The 21,975-nt window shown below is 36.4% G+C and overlaps 1 protein-coding gene across 5 annotated transcripts in view; it reads right to left on the bottom strand.

The window, feature by feature from the left end:
- Nucleotides 1-21,261, bottom strand: part of tmem94 (transmembrane protein 94) — a 29,396-nt gene extending 8,135 nt beyond the window's left edge. The window contains exons 1-24 of one of the 5 annotated variants that reach the window (XM_051124410.1): nt 21,124-21,245; nt 20,614-20,677; nt 20,454-20,503; nt 20,188-20,256; nt 19,150-19,410; nt 13,826-13,945; nt 13,619-13,746; nt 13,399-13,535; nt 12,954-13,162; nt 11,052-11,203; nt 10,544-10,646; nt 10,062-10,148; nt 8,614-8,730; nt 8,216-8,272; nt 5,316-5,420; nt 3,743-3,916; nt 3,359-3,574; nt 2,857-3,169; nt 2,537-2,710; nt 2,346-2,448; nt 2,044-2,252; nt 474-655; nt 255-390; nt 68-177 (exon numbers count right to left, since the gene is read on the bottom strand). In XM_051124410.1, coding sequence (XP_050980367.1) covers nt 68-177; nt 255-390; nt 474-655; nt 2,044-2,252; nt 2,346-2,448; nt 2,537-2,710; nt 2,857-3,169; nt 3,359-3,574; nt 3,743-3,916; nt 5,316-5,420; nt 8,216-8,272; nt 8,614-8,730; nt 10,062-10,148; nt 10,544-10,646; nt 11,052-11,203; nt 12,954-13,162; nt 13,399-13,535; nt 13,619-13,746; nt 13,826-13,945; nt 19,150-19,173 — 2,856 coding nt within the window. In that variant the 5' untranslated portion in view covers nt 19,174-19,410; nt 20,188-20,256; nt 20,454-20,503; nt 20,614-20,677; nt 21,124-21,245. Of the gene's footprint in view, nt 1-67; nt 178-254; nt 391-473; nt 656-2,043; nt 2,253-2,345; nt 2,449-2,536; nt 2,711-2,856; nt 3,170-3,358; nt 3,575-3,742; nt 3,917-5,315; nt 5,421-8,215; nt 8,273-8,613; nt 8,731-10,061; nt 10,149-10,543; nt 10,647-11,051; nt 11,204-12,953; nt 13,163-13,398; nt 13,536-13,618; nt 13,747-13,825; nt 13,946-19,149; nt 19,411-20,187; nt 20,257-20,453; nt 20,504-20,613; nt 20,678-21,123 lie in introns of all 5 variants that reach the window. The other 4 variants (XM_051124411.1, XM_051124408.1, XM_051124409.1 and 1 more) reach the window with 4 other exon arrangements.
- Nucleotides 21,262-21,975: the final 714 nt, after the last annotated feature.

Genomic DNA, 21,975 nt, shown 5'->3' with positions numbered 1-21,975 from the left:
GTAAATCTGGCTCTACAATCTAATACAGCAACATCAGATTCTAGTTCTATTGGAGTAGGCTGCTTACTCTGTTGCAGTCTTCTAAGAAACTGGGCACATCACTGTCAGTAGGCTGGAAGCTGGCAAGATCTGATTGGTCTTCAGGCAGTAGTGGACCCTCTGCATCATCACGAGAATCTAAGAACAAAAAAGCTGCATCATTTAAATAAATTCCAAATGAGGATCAATTTTGTAAAGTGATAAAACACACTTACCCTGCAGAAGGTCATCATGTAGAGATCCTGCTTGGCTAGGGCTGGATGGAGCACCATCGCAGTGACCATCACCGTTTGGGGTCAGAGAGATGTGACAGTTCCAGCCCGTCTCCAAACCCATCTTCTCTGCAAACACCTACAAGCAAAGACAACATTAAGAGGTGACACGGCAAATGCATTATGTGTGTACTTAAGTGTGTTTTCCCATCAGTGTCATACTTTGCTGCGCAGTTCATCTTCCATGGAGAAGTACACAAAGCGGATACAGGCTCCCACAAGGTTCTCAATGAGCCTCACAGTGTCCAGTCGGGCTTGGAACTGGGACGACACCATTCCCATGAAGATCTGGCCACTTAGAGCCTGCACACAGTCCTCCTTCTCCAAACCTTCTCCAATACCCTCTAAAACATACAGAGTACACAAGCATATTAGAGATGGTAAGTTTGACTAATTTCAATGATTCAGTTTAAACCATGTACTTATATCCAGAAATCGAAAAAAATGAATCAGTTGAGCAATCCATCTTTCTATCTATCTATTCATCCATCCATCCATGTACCTCTCTTTGTCCCGCTATGTATCTATCTGTCCATCCATCTATGCATGTATCCATCTAGCCATCTATCTATCTGTTTCTATTCATCCATCCAGCTATCTATCCAGCAATGTATCTACCCATCCATCCATCCATCCATGTATTTATCATCAATACATCCATCTAGCTATCTATCTGTCTATCCATCTACACATCTATCATACCTCTATCCATCCACGTATCCATTGGTTTCTATTTATCCATCCAGCTATCTATCCAATTATGTATCTATCCATCCATTCATCCATATATTTATCCAACCATCTAGCTATCCATCTAGTTATCTATTCAGTTATGTATCCATGCATCCACCCATCCATCTATCCAGTTATGTATCCATCCATCTATATATCTATCCATCAATCCATTCAAGTATCCATCTAACCATTTGTATATCCATCTGTTTCTAATTATACATCCATCTAACTATCCATCTAGCTATCTATCCAGTTATGTATCTGTCTTTACATCCATCCATCCAATTATGTATTCATCATCCATCAATCCATGTATCTATCATCAATCCATCCAGCTATCTATCCATCAATCCATCCATCCATCTATTCAGTTATGTATCCATCCATCTAACCATCGATCCATCTAGCTATCTATCCAGGTATGTATTTATCTGTCTACCCATCAATCCATCTACCCATTTATCTAGCTATATATCCAGGTATATATCTGTCTATCCATCCAGATATCTATCATCCATCTATTCAGCTATGTATCTATCCATCCATCCAGCTACATATCTGTCTATCCATCCATCTAGCTATCTATCCAGGTATCCATCCATCCATTCATTTATACAACCATCTGTCTATCCATCTGTTCATATTCATCTATCTATCCAGTTATCTATCCAGCTGTTATCTGTCTATCCATCCATGTATCCATCTAACCATCTATCCAGCTATGCATCTATCCATCCATACAGCTACATATCTATCTATCCATCCATCCAGCTATCTATCCAGCCATCATCTGTTTATCCACTGATGTATCCATCCATCCATCCACCCATCCATTTATCCAACTATGTGTATATCTGTCTATCCATCCATCTATGTACCTATCCCGCTACATAAACCTGCATCTTTTTATGTATCTATTGGATCAGCTGATCGTCAGACAAACATGATTTTTAACTGTCCTGTCCAGACTGTGAGCTGAACAAACAATGTCTCTTACCATCAGAGCTCCAGCTGTTCCTGCGGCTGCCATGTTTGATGGGGGTGGTACTGGGAAGCTCCACCCCAGAAAAGAGTGTGGGGCCTGGAGCCAGCTCCACACATTTTCCATTGAGCTGTCCAGACAATGCCACCTGCATAGGCTTATAAGCGAATGCAGAACAATATCCAGACAGACAGGCACGTTGGTAGAAATCTAAAACCTTTTTCCTATGAAGCATAAAACCATACTTTAGTACAGAAACAAAATTCTCCACTATGCATATTAAGAAAACGAAGTGTTTTTTAATTAGCATATCTGACCTATCCGAGCCAGACAGCGGATAGATATCCGCCCCGTCCCAGAAATCAGTACAGGCTTCTAGGATGAGGTCAGCCGAGCCGTGGGAGAGCATCTGTACATTATCTGAACAGAGTTCAAAGGGCAAAGGTCAGTGACCAAAAAAAACCACCAAGGACAAACAGGAAGTGGAATAGAATAAAAAGGGCCGTACCGGTAGTGCTGTCCCTGACAAACAGACTGATGAGGTGACTGATGGGGGGCTGGCGTTTGGTAAAGTGATGGAGGCGCCGGGGAACAGATTCTTTGGCCTTCTCTCCGGAAGGGAGCTGGTACAAAGCCAGATGATTCTCATGCTTAAACAATTCCCTCGCCCCTGGAGTGAAACCTGACATAAAACAGAACAGGAAAGAACAACCCAGTAATCTTAAGAAAGGATGTGAAGATACTAAAATGAATTTAACATCACTAACCACTAGAAGGACTGCCAGACTATCCTGAAAATACGTTTATTAACAAGCTTCTCTCATTTACCGATAAGGCGAGATAGTTCACAGAGGCCCCAGGGAACATGAACGGGCAGAACCGCCCCATGGCATTCCTGCAGTGCCAGGTTTGACAAGTGATCGGAGAATCTGCAGAGCTGCTGGGTGACGGTGGCATTGCACAGGTTCAACAGGATGTTCAAGCCAAGAGGCTTCAAAGAGGGCAGGTGATTCTGCCAACCAGAGTCATCAAACTGGATGCTGACAGGGTTCTGCTGATCCTGGGACAGGCTCAACATCTCCAGATGATAGTCGCACACAAAATCTTCTGCTTCACACAGATCATCACCCACACCGCATGGCTGGAAATAGAGATGCACACAAACCCGTAAAACCAAACTGCAAAGTTATAACCAGAACTCTTAATCTTTCCTTCCGTCCGTCTGTAGGTGTGGCAAATTCTAGGTCCCATGTGTGAGGTAACTCTTATTTTTCTATCTAACCCCTCATCACTCCCTTCTTCTAGTAGCAACATAAAGGTGTAGTCCTACCTGAGCAATGTCATCTTCACCACCCTCAGTGTCATGGCTGAAACTGACATTGGAGCCTGATGGGTGTTTGGAACGGGTGGTTTGGGGTCCTCGACGTTGGCGCTGGGTGTCTGAGGAGCGGGCGGTGTCATGTGACGTCTCGCTGGGTTCCTGCTCAGCCATGTGAAGGGAGGGTTCAAACGCCGGTAAACACAGCAGTGCTTCACCTTCCTGAGCCTAAACACAGGAAAATACACAGACTAAAGTGAGGCTAAAATAACAACTTTTTCAAGTTCAGCTCTATCGTGTAGAATTATATACTGTATTTCTGCAGTAATCTAAATCAAATCATCATAATCAAAAGAAATTGTAATTATGATGCTCCAGTCTGGCTATGAGTAGTACCTCATCTCGTTCCTCCTCGCCCTCTGTCCTGCAGAGGGAGTTGACTGACAGGTCGTCTCTGAGGTCATCCTGGCTGTCATGAGGTGGTTCTACTCGTCCGCTGAAGAATAGCACAGTCTCGGGACTGGGATTGGGCCAGGACAGAATGCCCTGCTTATCCACACAGCAAAGCACCTATGAAAGGTCAGGAAACTATCATTAAAATTGTTTGTGTACTGTGTCCAGCTACAAAAGTAATACACTTCCCACTACACTTCCCATCGAGCATGAGAATGATAAAATACATGAAGTGTATTATATTAAATAATGCATATCAAAATAAGAGTGATCATACAAAGTGCATGTTATTTTTTATATAGTACTGACCTGAATAAGATATTTCACAAGAAAGACGTTTACATATCGTCCTCAAGAGAATATAACAGTTTTATAAATTTTATAAAAATGACCCCGTTCAAAAGTTTACATACACTTGATAACTGAGTGTTATTACCTGAATGATCCACAGCTGTTTTTTTGTTTAGGGATAGTTAATGATAATGCAAATGATAGTTGCATTTACCCTAATATTCAAATTTAAAAAGTTTTTACCCCCCTGGCTCTTAATGCATTGTTTTTCCTTCTAAAGCATCAGTGAGCATTTGAACCTTCTGTATTAGTTGCATATGAGTCCCTCAGTTGTCCTCAGTGTGAAAAAAAGGAACACAAAACCATACCATCACTGTTGGAAAGGGTTCAAATACACAAAAATGCTTTTTTTGTTCAAGGACAAACAAGGGACTTGTGAACAACTATCACAAGTATTAAGAATCAAGTGTATGTAAAACTTTGAAAGGGGTCATTTTTATAAATTCAAATAATATTTTTTTCTTGTGGACTGTATGTAAATGTCTTTTATGTGAAATATCTTATTCAGGTCAGTACTAAAAAAATAACATGCATTTTGTATGATCCCTCTTATTTTGGTAAAAATTAATATTTTGCAGATTCTGCAAGGTGTATGTACACTTTTGACTTCAACTGTAGTTCTGTCACACAACATATGCAATGTTTATGTTATGATTATGCTTTTCTAAAAGCATTTCAAACTGACTTTAAATGCGTATTTCCTATATGATCATGTTTTGGACATTTAGTCTATTTGCAGTGCTGCATTCATGCCTTTTAGTCTTGCAATATAAAGCCTATTTATTTACTGTAAACACTCACCATTGTTTATACATACTGAGGGATGTGTTATAATTACTATTTGTGGTAATTACCATCGTGTTTCAGATGCAGTATCTCAAGGATGTAAACAAACGTTTACGAATGGGGGCAGGACCTCGTTCTTAAAACGGTCCTGGTATTAAAGAGACATATTGATTGACCACTAATCTAAATATTTGAATGGGAAAACTGCTCTCCTGAATGTTTATAGTAATTATAAACCTGCTGTAAATTTATAATTAGGTTGAAAATAAGCTATATTCATCTATATTCATTTTTAAAGGGAATACCAATCCCTTTTTCTTCCCCAGATTGCAAGCAGGAAGTGTAATATTTCAACTGTGACAGCAGGGGGAGCACTTACAGTGACTGAACCCAACGAGTGCAGCAGACTGGAGGTATAACAGAGGGTCTGGGACTCTCCCTTCAAAACACTGACCAGGTATCTCCACACACAGCGTAGCATCTCCTGTACACAAGCGCACACACAAATATGGTGTGAGTGTCATCGTCTCCCCTGACTGAAACTCAAATCCATGTATCAGCAGCTCTGGGTTTCGTATGGCTCTGCAAAAGTGTCAGGAATTATGAAACCTGAAACCTGGTTCTGGATGTCATCATCAGACAAAACACACACAGACATTCTGACACTCACACACACTGTAAGACAAAGCCTGGGAGATTTAGGCAGGAAGAAAGCAGCAGTAGCATGTCCAGTCTTGTGTTTGTCCTGATTCATTCAGAGATTTTTAGAATTGTTTCATAAAGTCAAATACACCTTGCAGCAGGAAAAGGGAGAAAGAAATTGACTGAATGACACAAGATTTGAAACTGAAGCAAACAGCTGAAAGCTTGAGGCAGCAGCTACAGGAGAACAGCACTGCAGAGGAAAAACTGAAAACTGTTAGTGGCAGGTGAATCTATTTGACAGAGACACATCAGACGTTCAAGAATCCACCTTTAAAGTCAACATGAAATCAAAACTGAGCTAAAAGCTTTCAGCATATTGAAATGATTTCTGAAGGACCATTTGACACTGAAGACTGGAGTAATGGCTGCTGAACATTGGGCTTTGCCAACACAGAAATACACTGCACTTTAAAATATAATAAAATAAAAAATGTATAATTCATCTTCCATAATGAAATAAAGAAAATAGTTATGTCTTTCAAGAACATAAAAAAAAATTAATTGATCCCAACCTTAGTGCATTTATGAATAATATCTGTAAATATTAAGGGTTGATCAATTATCGATATTGGTGCCGATATTAAGCATTTTTGTGGTTATCGGTATCTGTCATTTTCAAAACTGAAAAAAATTAAAAGAGATTTTGTCAGAGCCCCTGTTGTTCTTTTTTTTTCATTTTTACACCAGACATATATCTCAGTTCAAAATATTGGTTATCGGCCTACTTGATCTGTAATAATCGGTATCGGTATCTGCACAGGCCCTGAAAAACACATACTGGTTGATCCTGAGTAAATATCTGCTAAAAAAAACAAAAACAAATTACAATATTAATATTATGCCTGATACTGGTAAATGTTAAATGCCTGATATATATAAAAAAAAACTCCATTATTTTTGTTGACAAAAAGTACAAATAAGCAAAGAAAAAAAAGGAATGTCCACACATTGGCAATGCTGCACATATATATATATTTATTTATAAACAACGCAACATTTCAACCGATTAGATCTTCATCAGGCATTGACCTAATTGGTCCAAACGTTAAGTTGTTTATAAATAAATATATACAGAAGTGGTATTTTTCCTTTATTGTTATTTTTTTGGTCTTGCACATGGGCTCAATTTGGGTTTTTAGATGTACACACGGTTTTGTATTTTCTTATATTTACATATTTTCTTATTATATTTGAAAAAAATATATATTTGTTTTGCTAAAGAATAATTAATTTATTAGCGTTTTCAATGATTTACATGAGCGTTTTTAGATTTTACATATTTTATTATACATTTCTGTCAACAATACTAATACAAAATTTTAATACAGAGGATTTTCTGTTTAGGGCAGAATTATAATTCTAATTAGAATTATAATTCTGATATGATACATTTTAAATTATTTGGCCAAGAGACTTTAAAATTTATATAGTGAATGTATTGAGTAATGGTAAAATCTTTGGTTACTGGTATTTGTCATTTTCAAAACCGATAAAAGTTTGTCAGAGCCCTTGTTATTCTTAATTTTGACATAAATTGCCATTTTTACACCAGACATATCTGTTCAAAATATTGGATATCAGTCTACTTGATCTGCAATCATTGGTATCAGTATCTGCATAGGCCCAGAAAAACACATAGCGATTGATCTGGAGTAAATGCAGTATCTGCCAAAAAAAAAAAAAAAAAAAAAGTTACATTTGTCATCTGTAAGGACTATACTAGGATACAGATGACCTCAAATCTAACAGACATGGAAACTCCACAAAAGCCACACGAGTCCAATTTTGATTTCACTGGGTCTTTAAAGACTCACATCATCAAACAAACACACACACACACACACACACACACACACACACACACACACTCAGACTTTAACTGTGCACAGCTGTTAAATAAACCACTGAGAAAGTTTATGAAGAGCTTCTTAAGACATTCTTTTTTGTATTATAAAGTCTTTGAAATAAGAAATTAAAAGGCAAAACACAGTACAGCACTTTCAGTCTGCTCATATGTCTGATCTGTCCATGCAGACAAATACTTACCACACTTTGAAAATTTTAAAGGGAAAAAACAGAGTCTTGATCATGCAGAAGTTTTCAAAATGTACATTAACCCAGATAAATGTAGTCCAGACAAGCACCACCACTATAGAGAGAGCGTATATAATCTATCATGCAAACCTCAGGCAGACAGAAGGTGGGCAGGCAAAGGCCGAGGGGTCACAGGTCAGCGTGTGGAGGGAGGGGGTGCCAAACTAACCGGCAGCACAAGAAGCGAAAAGGTGTAAATAAATCAAAAAGACCGCGGGTGTATAGGCAGATTTTGCAAACTTGATCGAACGAGGTGAAATGAAGTGACCGTGTTGTTTAAAAGAATAAAATGGTGTCGCAAAAAAATAAAACTGCTTCCATAGCGATCCTCAGATAAAGTTGACATGAGTAATAATCAGAACAAAAAGGTGAGGGAAAAAATGATGACGATTGTGGCAGGGTCCAGAGCAGGGGAGAAGGATCACAAGAAGCGTGTGGTGAACGGGTGGGAGAGGAGGAGGAGGAATACAGAGGATATACCTGGGAGGACACCACTTCCGTGTAGCTGCTTAGAGTGTCCTCAGAGAACTTAGCAAGCTGGGACGAGAGAAAAGTCTGATTAAACACCTGAGCAGACGGTCAGCCCTCCGTTTCAACTCTAGCCTAATCGCTTCACCTCGGCTCCACAATCCCTCCCTAAGCCTTTCTACTACTAGTGTGTGCTCGGCCAATGAGCTTTACTTCCTCATGCAGTGTTACAGCTGCAAATCAAAGTTAATACACACAGTAATCATAGACTGAGTGAGTTACAATTTAGCAGCAGTATCCGTCAGGATTATGCGAGTTGTGCGTGTTTTGTGTCTGCATATGTATGAGTGTGAATTGTTAATGAATAGCATAAACAAGTGAATGAATGTGTGGTGCTCTGTCTGTCTTACCAGGCCAGTGGGAGAGTTACGGCTGGACTCGGCTAACACACGGGCCTCTCCGTACGCATTGACCAGAATCCACATCACAGGAAACAGCAGAGGTAAAATGGGCAATACACCCATCATCTATTTATCAGAGAGAACAAAGAAAAGGAGAAAAAGAGGGAAAGAGAAACATTAATACCACAATGTTTGCATCAAATGTTTAGTAGATAAAAGAATAATGATAAGGATTTCAATTATTTACACCACCAGTCAAAAGTTTTTGAACTGCAAGTTTTTTAATGTTTTTAAAGAAGTCTATTCTGCTCACCAAGCCTGAATTTATTTGATCCAAAGTACAGCAAAAACAGTAAAATTTTGAAATATTTTTACTATTTAAAACAACCCTTTTCTATCTGAATACATTTTATTATTATCATAGATATAATAGAAATTAATACTTTAGCAAGGATGCTTTAAATTGATCAAATGTGATGATAAAGACATTTAAATAAAATCCGTTTTTTCTAAACTTTTTATTTATCAAAGAAACCTGAAAAAAAATGATACTAAGCTGTTTTCAACATAATAATAATTTTTTTTTTTTTTTTTTTTTAGCAGCAAATCAGAATATTAGATTTCTGAAGGATCATGTGACTGGAGTAATAATGCAACAAAAAAAATCAGCTTTGAAATCACAGTAATAAATTACATTTTTAAATATATTCAAATAGAAAAAAGTTATTTTAAATAGTAAACATTTTTCAAAAATGTACAGTTTTTTCTGTACTTTGGATTAAATAAATGCAGGCTTGGTGAGCAGAAGAGACTTATTTAAAAAAAAAAAAAAAAAAAAGTATTGTTCTCTTCCTTTCATGGGTGCGAACATTTCACTTGTGACCCTGGACCACAAAACCAATCACAAGTCGCACGAGTATATATAGCCAACAATACATTGTATGGGTCAAAATTATCTATATTTATGCCGAAAATCATTAGGATATTAAGTAAAGATCATGTTCCATGAAGATATTTTGTAAATATATCAAAACTTGTCAAAACTTATCAAACATTTTTGAATAGTAATATGCATTGCTAAGAACTTCATTTGGACAACTTTAAAGGCAATTTTCTCAATATTTTGATTTTTTTTGCACCCTCACATTCCAGATTTTGGCCAAATATTGTCCTATCCTAATAAACCATACATTAATGGAAAGCTTATTTATTCAGCTTTCATGTTATGTATAAATCTCAATTTTAAAAAAAAATTACCCTTTTGACTGGTTTTGTGGTCTAGGGTCACATTTGGAATTTGCCTAACCACTCTAATGTCCTGATATTAAAGGTGCAATAAAAATATATTAAATTAAAAAGAGAATTGCTATGATGGCTTCAACCTAACATTTACTATTCACAGCGAAAGCAGTTCACAGAAAAAAAGGAAATTTAACTTGTGATTAACTATTATCAACCTGCAACTGAAGGAAGTTGAAAGGTCCAGGGGTGAGACTGGGAGTGTCACAGAAGTACCGGATCGTGTTAATAGAGAAAAAGGCCACCTATAAATGAAAAAGTTGACTGAAGATCATCATCAGTAAATGGATGCACATTTTCACACGATTTTTTTAAACTTATATGTGTCATCACACATCATGCGAGCACCCTGACAGCTTTCACAATGACGGCGTTTCACTACATCATTTAAAGTTGCTTCATAAAAGCTAATATTGCAAAAGATTGTCTTGATAATCAGGTTTACAGAAAAGAATCACCTTATTTTCTGCTAAATTCAAAATCCTCAATAATAAATATCTACAAACATACTATGCATTGTGAATACAGCAAACTGTTAACATGGGTGAGGTGTCAAAAAGCGTGTGCTCGCAGGCGCAATATGTGTGAAACAAACCCATTTTGAAAACTTAAAGTGTGCATGCATTTAGTTTTGTCATACCAATACAGCAGGACAGGCGAATTTGGCAATAATGGACTGCACTGTAAACCGCTCATTATCAAGGGCTGTGATTGGACGGGAGAGAGCCAGGTCAAGACTGTTCCTATTGGTCAGAAAAAGATGTATAGTTATCATTTCTTAAACTTAATCAAACCAAAAATATTTCAGCATTTATCCACCTTTCTCTTTAATGTGGAAGTAAGCCTATGGGTGAGACTTCCGGTTCATTAGTGGCTATAGGGAAATAACGAGAAGGAGAACAACGTGCAATAAACGGTAAAACTGTGCACTACAAACCAGTGTGTTCACAATTAAGATAATACATTAAAATAATTTTGTAAGACACACCGATTTGAATATCAAGTGGCAAAACCAGCTGTTTTGTATAGCTAAAAATAGCTGACTGCGGATGAGACTGGATGCCAGACACATAAAATTAACAAATGGCTCTGCACACTCTTAAAAAAAAAAGATGGATAGCAAGTTAGTTTGGCTTGGATGTACTAACCTGACACTGTCGAGTATAGGTGTGCGCACCACCCTAAAGAGGCGGTACTGCTGAGGACTGTGGGGGCCCTTCCGCTCATTCCCGCGTGGGGAGGGAGGAGGAGAGAACGGCGGAAAAAGGTCTCCTGGCTCCAGCACAATGTGTTCGTCGTCCTGGTAACAGAAGATACAGTGATTGAAAAGAACAGAGCGAGAGTGCCGCAGAACCCGAGAGAAACACTCATTAATAAACAGCGAGTGTTTTTCAAGGTTTTCTTTTTTACCGTTTCAGATTCCAGCACAAAACACCATTGTATCATTCACAGGGTTTTTGTCTACTTTAGTAAAATCACAATAGCTTGATAGTGGATCTCTATTAAAAAGTGTAACCCCATTTCCTAACCAGCAATGAGGACACTGTGTTGCATGCTTTGTTTTAATTTCTAAGGCATCATGTTATGTATGATAATTGGTCCAAAATCTCACTCCTCAAATAGAACTGTACACTAAACAGACAGTTCACACTAAAATAAAAATTCTGTCATTAATTACTTACCCTCATGTCGTTCCAAACCTGTAAGACCTTTGTTCATCTTCAGAACACAAATTAAGATATTTTTGATGAAATCTGAGAGATTTCTGACCTTTCATTGACTGCAACTATCATTTTCAAGCCCCAGAAACATTTACTATATGGGAAGAAAAATTGAATAAAGTTGTTATTTTTGTTTTATTTCCACACAAAAAGTATTCTCGTAGATTCATAAAATTCTCGTAGCTTCATCAGTAAGCACTGATGTCACATGGACCATTTTAACAATGTCTGATCTGGGCCTTGAACGTAGTAGTTACGTTGCTGTCTATCCAGGGTCAGAAAGCTCTTGGATTTCATCAAAAATATCTTCATTTGTTTTCCAAAGATGAAAATGGATATGGGTTTGGAATGACATGACAATCTCCACTTCAATAGCACTGACACACACCAAACTTTACATTTTTATTCCTGTCTATATTCTCATATAGACAGGTTTTTACAGAGGGATTTGTTCAAATATAATTTGCTTGATTTTAATCATATAATTAATAATATAATTTGAAAACATTTTATTCCCCCAAAAAGTCTGTTCTAAGTTTTTTTTTTTGAATTTTGGAGTGACAAAATGAGATACTCAAAAGTCCCTGCGTAAAAAAAAACATTTGACTCTAATATGTCAAAAAAATAAACAAGAATTTTGAAACGGACTTCATCCAGGGTTTAGATTTTTATACTAGAAATGTATGCAAATTAGCGTATATTTCATTAAATAATGCCTCATTTGCATATTTAAACCTAACATGTTAGAAAACTTGTAATATAAAAAACGTTTGCAGTTATTATTGTAATCAATCAACTGGGTAAGTAAGGTGATAACTATTAGTTGTTGTTTTTTTACACTATTCACCTGCAGTGTCTCGTCTCGAAAATTATTCCAAATGCACCACACATGAAGTTGTCATGATGTACATATAAAACAAACATGATGTACATATAAATGTACAAATCACTTGTTAAATATCTTTAAAGAAAAGATGCACAAACTACAACTTGTACAAACTTGTCTTATACATATTATACGTTAAGAAATAGTACAAGGACAATGCTTTATATATATAAAAAAACAAAAATCTCAAAGCCAAGGTAATTCAAATTTAAAATGATATAACACCAGTAGACTATTATTAACTATAAATGGTTTTTTGAGCCTGTCACCATAATGCAAACAGGAAATATCAGACACAGATTAGTAGTTCTTTACAGCTGTGCTGCTTTTTCAATGTTTTTAAACATGGACACACTGTTTCCATGCTAATTTTTGTGTCTATTGTGAAATATCTACATCCTACACAATAAATAAACAAAAAAATAGCTAAAATCTGACATTACCTTGATGCCTCTGAGAGATGCAAAGGCTTCTTGGCCCGGTCTAAGAGCAATAACATCACCTTCCACCAAAAGACTGACAGGTAGATTAACCAGCTGCTCATCTCTGAATGTCCAATGCAGTGACCAGGAAGGGGAAGTGGGGGTGTAGAGGTCAGGATACAAAGAGGGGGCCCATCGGAGTGGATGTCCTGCACTTCTCTCCAAAAAATCTGGCAACCCATGAGAAAAATGAGTGAACATTTACTTATTAGACTTAGGAGTCTAGCAACTTTGAATGACAGGAGAGTGCATTTTCAGTGAATTTTATCATAATTCCAGTTCAAAGTGTATTTAGCATTGCATGTAAATATAATGCAAATAAATGAATGAGCCATAGCATAACCATCATAATCTCCAGAAGCATGACTGATTCCTGCAGACATTTATACAGTCGCTGCTCTCTCACCGTTCAGCTGTGAGATGATGGACTTGAGCCTCCGCACCATCTCACTCGTCCGTAACCTCTGCTGCCGCCCAATGAGGAAGAGGTTCAGTAGCAGGAGCAGGAAGAGTGCACCCGCGTTCACTAACTCTATACCTTGACTGAGACAATATAAAATAGAAACTCTATGTGATGTCAAAGCAAACTGTCAATCAAAAGTTTTTTAGCTGTAAGGCCTGCCCACCTGCCCTTCGGCTGGCTGCCGTGACAACACAGCAGCCCAACCACCACAACCAGAGTGAGAACAGCTCCGGGCCAATGGAAGCACGAATGCCGGCTGTCATGGTGAAGGAAGCTCTTGGCCCATAGCTCCTGTAAAACAAAGAGGGAAACCAAAATCAGGATTTCTCTGATAAAAGTGTTATACCATAACAAGAGATCTAAAACAGACCTGTACGGTGGATCTGCGCCGGCTGGATTTCTGGTGTTGCCCCAGTAAGTTGGACAGCTGGTCCCGTAGGGTGCACAGAGCCTGAGCCGTGGACAGTCCCAGTGGAGTCGCCGCCTCCTCCTACAACACAACCAGATGTCGCAACAAGTTGAAGTTGACTGTGAATTTTTTGTGTTGGCCAACAGAAATGTGCTTTGCTTGATGTGATTTCTGTGTGCTTCATACATCGCTACATTAGATACTATAGACAAAGGACATTTTTGCCCATTAAATTTGGCTGAAATTTCACTAATTTCATAAAGTGCTTTTTCAGACTAGTGGGGGGGGGGGGAAAGAAGGGAAAAAAAAAAAAAAAAAAAAAAAAAACACACACACACACACACACACACACACACACTACACTGTTAAGTGTTTCTTTTATAGCACTTTATCTATTTGTGTCAATAGATTTAAATTACAATACATATTTTTAAAGGCTGTTTTCTCAAAATTAGTTTTTTCTCCTACACAGAGCCATAAATCTCCACTTCAGTAGTACTTGCACACACCAAACTTTACATATAAAGTATATAATTTGCTTGATTTTATACAACATTTTATTCCAACCAAATTTTTTTAAAATATATTGTTTTCTGTCTGTGCTGTTTTTTTTCTGAATTCAAAAACAAAATGAGATACTCAAAATTCTCTCTGTAAAAACATTTGACTCTAATATGTCAAAAAACTTTGGCAAAAAGAATTTTGACTTCATCAAGTGTTTAGATTTTTGTACTAGAAATTTATGCAAAATTAGCGCATATTTTATTAAATAATGCCTCATTTGCATATTTAAACCTAACATTTTACAAAAATGTTTGCAATTGTGAAATTTCACTAATGTAACCACAACTTAAGCAGTGTTGGGATGGTTACTTTGGAAATGTGACAGATTACTATGGCTGTCATGATTCCTTGATTCAGCAATTTGCCTGTGTCGAGTTACCAGAAGTGGCTCATTTCACCGTTGAGAATCCATGCAATCCATTATCAGACAAAGATTGATGATATATTAAATCCATTTAAAAATCATTATAAAAAAAATAATGCTATTGAGAATTCACAAATGCTATGATTCGATTAAATAAATATATGTCATGCAGATTTAATATATGCATCGTTTCCATGTGTTGAGCGTCTCAAACTCTACCTCTGCATATTGCTGTGAGTTTGGGTTTATTATAACCTTCATTTGGGAATACAATCTGCACCATTTTATCAGATTTTTAAGGTAAATAATTTATAAACCTACACGAACACGCAGGAATACATCAATATCTTTCTCAATATGCTAACTATTCATTGCAATTTCAAAATAAAAGCTCAAACTTTCCAACACTGAACTTGTTGGAAAGGAATGCTGTCTATTAGAGCATAGCTCCTTTTCTCAAGTTTATAAAAACAAATACAAACCATGTTTAGTAATGCACTTTCAATGTAACAGGGTTTTTAAAAAGCAGAAATGAAGCTCATATTGTTATAGCATTTCTAACAATTATAACACATACATATAAATATAAAAATACATATATTTATTGCCACTGTAAGTTGGTTGTACAAAATTTTAATTTATTGCCATATCCGCTTTACAGGTTATTCAACGTTTTCAACAAAATAAACACAATAAATGCAAATATTTAAAAAATTCAACTTGGAATTAAAAAGAAAACAATTATACATATACTATTTAAAAGATGTCTACACTTGACCCTCTAAAAGTAGAATGATCTATTTCTATTCTATCTACTTGTTTTCTTTTTATTTATTAAAAAAAAAAAAAGAAACTTAACCCTCTAAAACTAGTGTTCACTATTCTTTTTCTATTCTTTCTACTTGTCTTTTTAATTAATATGAACAAATAATAATTTGATCCTCTAACACTAGCTCTATCTATTCTTTTTTCTACTTTCTATTTTTTTATTATATTAAAAAAAAACAAAAAAAAAAAACACTTGCTACGTACACAGTGTTAGGCTAACCGGGACTTGTCACAACACTTGTATATTGTTGCTCTTTTGTTGTTTCAATTGCTTCTATTGTCCTCATTTGTACATTATTTACATTAAATGTAAATGTAAATGTAAATGATGTACTTATGGTAAAGTCTTATAAATCCTTATAAGTCCTTCAAAGTTTGCCTAATTAAAAAATTGTCACATGACATTAAAAATTGGGCAAATCAAAAACATACATCACACATATCAACATAAATCAAATATATTGTATAGCCACTAGTGCAATGCACTGCCCCACAGATTGTCAAAATCTGAAAAAACAAGCTAAAAGAATTTTTTGACCGCATGTCAAAAAGTTGTACTTAATCTGTTCATGACATTATTAGTAAATCACCATCAAGTGTTTTTTTTTTTTAACTTTACTCACCAGTTTGAAACTACTGAAGTAAAATATTGAGGGAATGTGGACGCAGTAACTCAAACCTATTTATTTAGGCAGAAAGTTTTAGGCAGCAACTCAACATGCCTAGTATGGTCACAAAAGATATATATCTCTCCGCTGACAAATTTTGGCTAACCTACCAGTAGACTTCTGGGACGGCTGGGGTCCTGTAGTAGCAAACGAGAGCCCTGCCACTATAAATAAACACGCCGCTTTCCCACAGACACAGAGGCACTAAATCCCTCCACGAGCATCTCTCACACATCAACAAGCAGGGATTTGCCAGCTCGCACACGGACACATGCAGTCACGCATGCTGGCCCATTACAAGTAAACCACTCAAGACCTTGAGAAATGCATGGGACAATTACACCCAGATGCACCTGGCACAACACTCTCACCTGTTCACGCTACTTAATAATAAATCACGCACAAACAACATATTTAAGCCTTTGCGCACAAGACCGAAATGTTGGATGCCAGACATCAGGATTCAGGCAGATCACAAACAACTGGGTTTATTCCACTCACTTTATTCTTCCAGAACCAGGTCCCATTTTTCAGGATCATGGCTGCGAGTAGTCCCTCTGCTGCAGACAGAGTAATGTGCGACTGGTGCGCGTGTGGGTTGGAGCAAGTGTGTCGGGGTGCTACGGGATAATGTATGCTGCTGTTTCAGCACCAGTCGCACGGTCTGGACAGACAGTCTCTGCCTCTGCGCATTCAGAAGCTGTGTTTTGGGCACGTCCCAGCCACCCCGGTGTCGTCTGCCAGCTAAAAAAGCTTTGCAAACTAAAACCAGTGCAACTGACCAGAGAGGATGAACACACAACCTGTGTGTAGTTCCCCTGAAAACACTTAAGCTTAAGGAGAATGCTTAAGAAAGCATTAAACTTAGAAAAGAAAGCAGATTTTGTGAATTGTAGTGTTTTAATTCATCTGAGAGCTCTGCAGAGGCAGCTGCGACACACCGCCTGAAGATAAACAGGCAAAAGGGTGTAAAATGACAATGAAAAACTGGAGGGGATGAGCAGGTAATAGGGCTGGGGAGCTTTTGAGAGAAAGAACTGGAGTATGAAGTGAGGGAGAGGGGCTTGACAGACAAGCAAAAGCACGGTGTGCCCTCGCCGCCCTGTCCAGGCATTCATCCGTTCCAGCTAACACAGCAATTTACGATCCTAGCAGTGATGGGGCGCGGCAGGATGAAGAGAATCCTGAATGAACTTCACAACCTTACTAAAGTACGAATTAAACCATCAAAGGATAATGAACACTGTTTATTTAAAAATAAATAAATATATAAATTAAAAAATATATAATACTAACATTAAAATTATAAACCAAAAAACTAAAATTATTTATATATATATATATATATATATATAATTTTTATTCTAATTATAACTTAATCATTTCATTTTAATTATATTAATATATTTTATATTTAATACATTTTAATATATTGCTGCTTGAGTACTTAAGAGATAATTCACTGTTTTTAATTTTTACTCCCAAAACAATAGTCACAAAACTATTTTATGTCCATCAATATGCTAAACAGAACTTCACATCTTCACTTAACCTCACTTAACCTTGCAATGCACTCCAGATTTAGGGTCTGATCCAGATTCCCAGGTTCCTGCACCACAGGAACAACTATCCCAGCACACTCCTCTTACCTCAGCAAAATCAATACAGGTAAGACAAGAACTAAAAGAGGATCTCAGCAACATCATTACTGCCAATTTCACATAATGCCTTTAAATGCAATATCAGAAATATACATATGTGACGCTGGACCACAAAACCAGTCATAAGGGTAAGTTTTTATACATTTATACATCTGAAAGCTGAATAAATAAGCTTTCCATTGTTGTATGGTTTGTTAGGATAGGACAATATTTGGCCGAGATACACCTTTTTGTTCTATCTGAGGGTGAAAAAAAATAAAAATAGGAAATCGCCTTTAAAGTTGTCCATGTGAATGCGAATTACTAATCAAAAATGAAGTTTTGATATATTTATGGTAGGAAATGTACTAAATATCTTAATGGAATTTAATATCCTAATGATTTTTGGCATAAAGGAAAAATCGATAATTTTGACCCATATTTTTGCCTATTGCTACAAATATACCTGTGCTACTTAAGACCGTTTTGTGGTCCAGGGCCACATATATAAAATGATGTGACTGCTAAGAAATCCATTACACATGCTAATACATGTAACCAAGCTTTTCTTGCTTTCACAAGATAGTAATAAAGTACTTCTGGCCCAACCTCACTGCTTTTCAGGCACATTATGAACTACACAACATATCAGCTTTTCTTGTCCAAAGTCAAATAGACAATATGGTTTACACAACCTCTACAACTTCCACCTGCATTCAAATGTATCCGGGATGGTTCAAGTTGAGCTGTTAATTATTACAGTACAAACACCCATGACCGGAAAAAGAGAATGAAACACCCCTGTAAATAAACCTGTAGTTTTTCTATTTTAGAACTTTGTGCCCTTGAGCTTGATAATGGACCAGTTTTCAGTGCGTCTAGAGGTCTAAAATATGCCAGAGGAGAATAATAATAATAATAATAAAATAATTTGTGAAAGTTTTCTACTGTGATCATAGCGTCAATGAGTTTGTATGATAAATTATTACTAAACTACTATTACAAAAATAGTATATTTGTTTATTAAACATTGTTTGACATTAACAGGAGACTAGTATGAAGTTGTCTTATCTGTGTAAAGTCATACTTAATCTTTATTCAAATGTGATTTGGTATTGATGTTTTTTTTTTTACAAACAGAACATAACTATTTTCAATGGTAATCAACAGTCTGAGCAAACCCACTCTCGTCTATAAGAGGAAGACACTTTAAGAACTTACCTGTTTCTTATCCTGTAGCTCCATGGCAGCCGCTGTCTCTCACCATACTCTGTCGAGACGCCCAGAGCTGGTAGTTACGGTCCACACTTGTCCCGATCCCAGCCCAGCTGGCAGAGGAAGGCAACGGTGGCCCCCAGCTCCGAGACGCTGCACCTGCAGGCACTGCCAGTCTGAGGGACGGATGTCAGGGCTGTAGTCAATGCCCGGGGAACTGGAATCAATGAGTGGGTGTGGCTTCTCTCTTCTTACATTCAAAGGGATCTGATCAGGCCAGAAAGCATTTCAAAAGGAGTTACTACAAATAATCAATGACTACATTTAGCATCATTATCCAAGTCAGGTTTACATGCTGCAGTTATTGATAAATGTATGTATTCATGGTAATGACTTTTCAATAATAATACTCACTCACTCATTTTATTGACAACAGCACACAAGAGTGCAATAAAGAGCAATAGCATGTCTGTAAATAAGGGTAGTTGACACACAACATGTTTTTTTTTTTTTAAATCCCATGTAATCGCTTAAATAAAACATAAAAATTTAAATAACACCTTAATTTATAATAGTATATACTTATGCCACCTGATGCCAACATGAAATAAACAGGTTCTGGCAATCAAACAAGATGGAAACATAATTAAAATATGTGACCCTGGACCACAAAACCAGTCATAAGTAGCACGTGTATATTTTTAGCAATAGACAACAATACACTGTATGGGTCAAAATGATACATTTCATGCCAATTTCTTACCATAAATACATCAAAACCTAATTTTTGATTAGTAATATGCATTGCTAAGAACTTTATATGGATAACTTTAAAGGTGATTTTCTCAATATTTTATTATTATTTTTTTTTGCACCCTCAAATTCCAGATTTCTCGAGCCAAATATTGCCCTATCCTAACAAACTATAGATCAATGGAAAGCTTATTTATTCATCTTTGAACGATTTATGACCCTTATGACTGGTTTTGAGGTCCAGCGTCACATATCCTCATAATTTAATTTAAAAAAAATATTCTTGCTCACATAGAAGTGGTGAGCTTCGCTGTGTCCCCTGATGCCTTCGTAAACATGACCAATTTAGATAATGATAGTCTAAAATTAAACGAGAAATTATATGAGTGTCAGCAATCTGCAAAAACAGCTTTTGGCTACACAATGTAGGACATTTAATCATCTAATCTTTGGCTTTCTAGGTAAGAGACTATATTTGACAAACAAATTACTAAGCACTTGGCTTATTCTCTAGAAAGACAAGTGAACCTAATCAGCAAATTTGCAAGTGAACTTACTCCGCACTCTGAATATCCAAACTGGTTCACAAAACTGTAATTAACCATCACTGGAACAAAAAATTGTAATAGTCACTTACATAATCTCTAAATCCAAAAAATTCAGAGAGAAGAAGTGCTGACCTGATTTATAAAGTGACAGTTTTACACAAATACTTACTATTGATGCTACTGAAGGCTTTAATGTTTGACTACATGGAGTGAATTGACAATGCAGGATTCATCTGAACAAGTTTTTAAAAAATGATTGTTATGTAGAAACATTTCTTTAGGAGTATGTACATTTCTACAGAGACACCCTAAATAAGGAACTGTATAACCTTAAGATATTAAATACTTTACAGTAACAGCTTGCATTTATGTATTACACATCATAACAATATATTATGTTCTAGAGTTTTCCGATTATTATTAACATACACCTATGTCAATATGAAAGGCAGTTCCCATTTCGCATGTTGATCGTTTGATCTAGTCTAGCGACTGATTAAAACCACCCTGCTGTATCTCACTGTTAAAACGAGCTTTTAAAGTTAAAGTAATTTATATATAAATATCATTAAACCATTTATACATAACCAAAACAGCTGGTTCATGTTAACAGAGGTGGCCTAGGGGTTAAATGACACTGGCTACGTGTTCATATCACATGAAATCGACGTGAACTTACGTTAGAGAGCTGCAACATAAACGACCCACAAGTAGCATCGTCAATCATCAAAAGTGTTAATACAGAAGCAAATAATATTCGTCTCAAAATCCTTGGACTCACTCCCTGGTGACGGCCATGTTAGTGACTAAAAAGGCGTGGTGTGTTTGTGCAGGAGCGATGTAGTGGAATTTGATTGGTCAGTGTTATCTGAAGGGCGGGATTTGCTTTGTTATGTCCTTTGTGATTGGTCAGTACTTCAGGGCGGGTAATCGGCTTGCAGGTTCATAGGGCGGAGCCTCTGTTTGGCGTAGATACCCTGCACATCAAAGTGAAAGCTTTGATGTTATATAGAGTTTATAATAAATGCGTATTTATAAATATATCGATCTATCAGTCAAGGTTTTTGTGCAGTAAGATTTTTAATGTTTTTTTTTTTTTTTTTAAATAAATCTCTTCTGCTCACGAAGTCTGCATTTATTTGATCCAAAATATGGCAAAAGCAGTAATATTGTGAAATATTTTTACTATTTTAAATAACTGCTTTCTATCTGAAAATAATTTATCAAAGCTAATTTTTTAGCATCATTACGTCAGTCTTCAGTGTCACATGATCACTCGGGAATCATTCTAATATGCTGATTTGCTGTTCAAGAAACAATTATTATTATTATTATTATCGTTGTTGTTGTTGTTGTTATCAATATTTAAAACAGTTGAGTGCATTTTTGTTGAGGATTCTTTGATGAATTCAAAGATCAGCATTTATACGAAATAAAAAGCTTTTGTAACATTATACACTACACCATTTAAAAGCTTGGAGTTAATTTTATTATTATTTATTTTTTAATTATAGAAATTAATACTTTCATT

The sequence above is a fragment of the Labeo rohita genome, chromosome 12 (genome assembly GCF_022985175.1).
Source record: "Labeo rohita strain BAU-BD-2019 chromosome 12, IGBB_LRoh.1.0, whole genome shotgun sequence".
Taxonomy (NCBI): Eukaryota; Metazoa; Chordata; class Actinopteri; order Cypriniformes; family Cyprinidae; genus Labeo; species Labeo rohita.
This window is presented reverse-complemented; position numbering and strand designations above follow the sequence as displayed.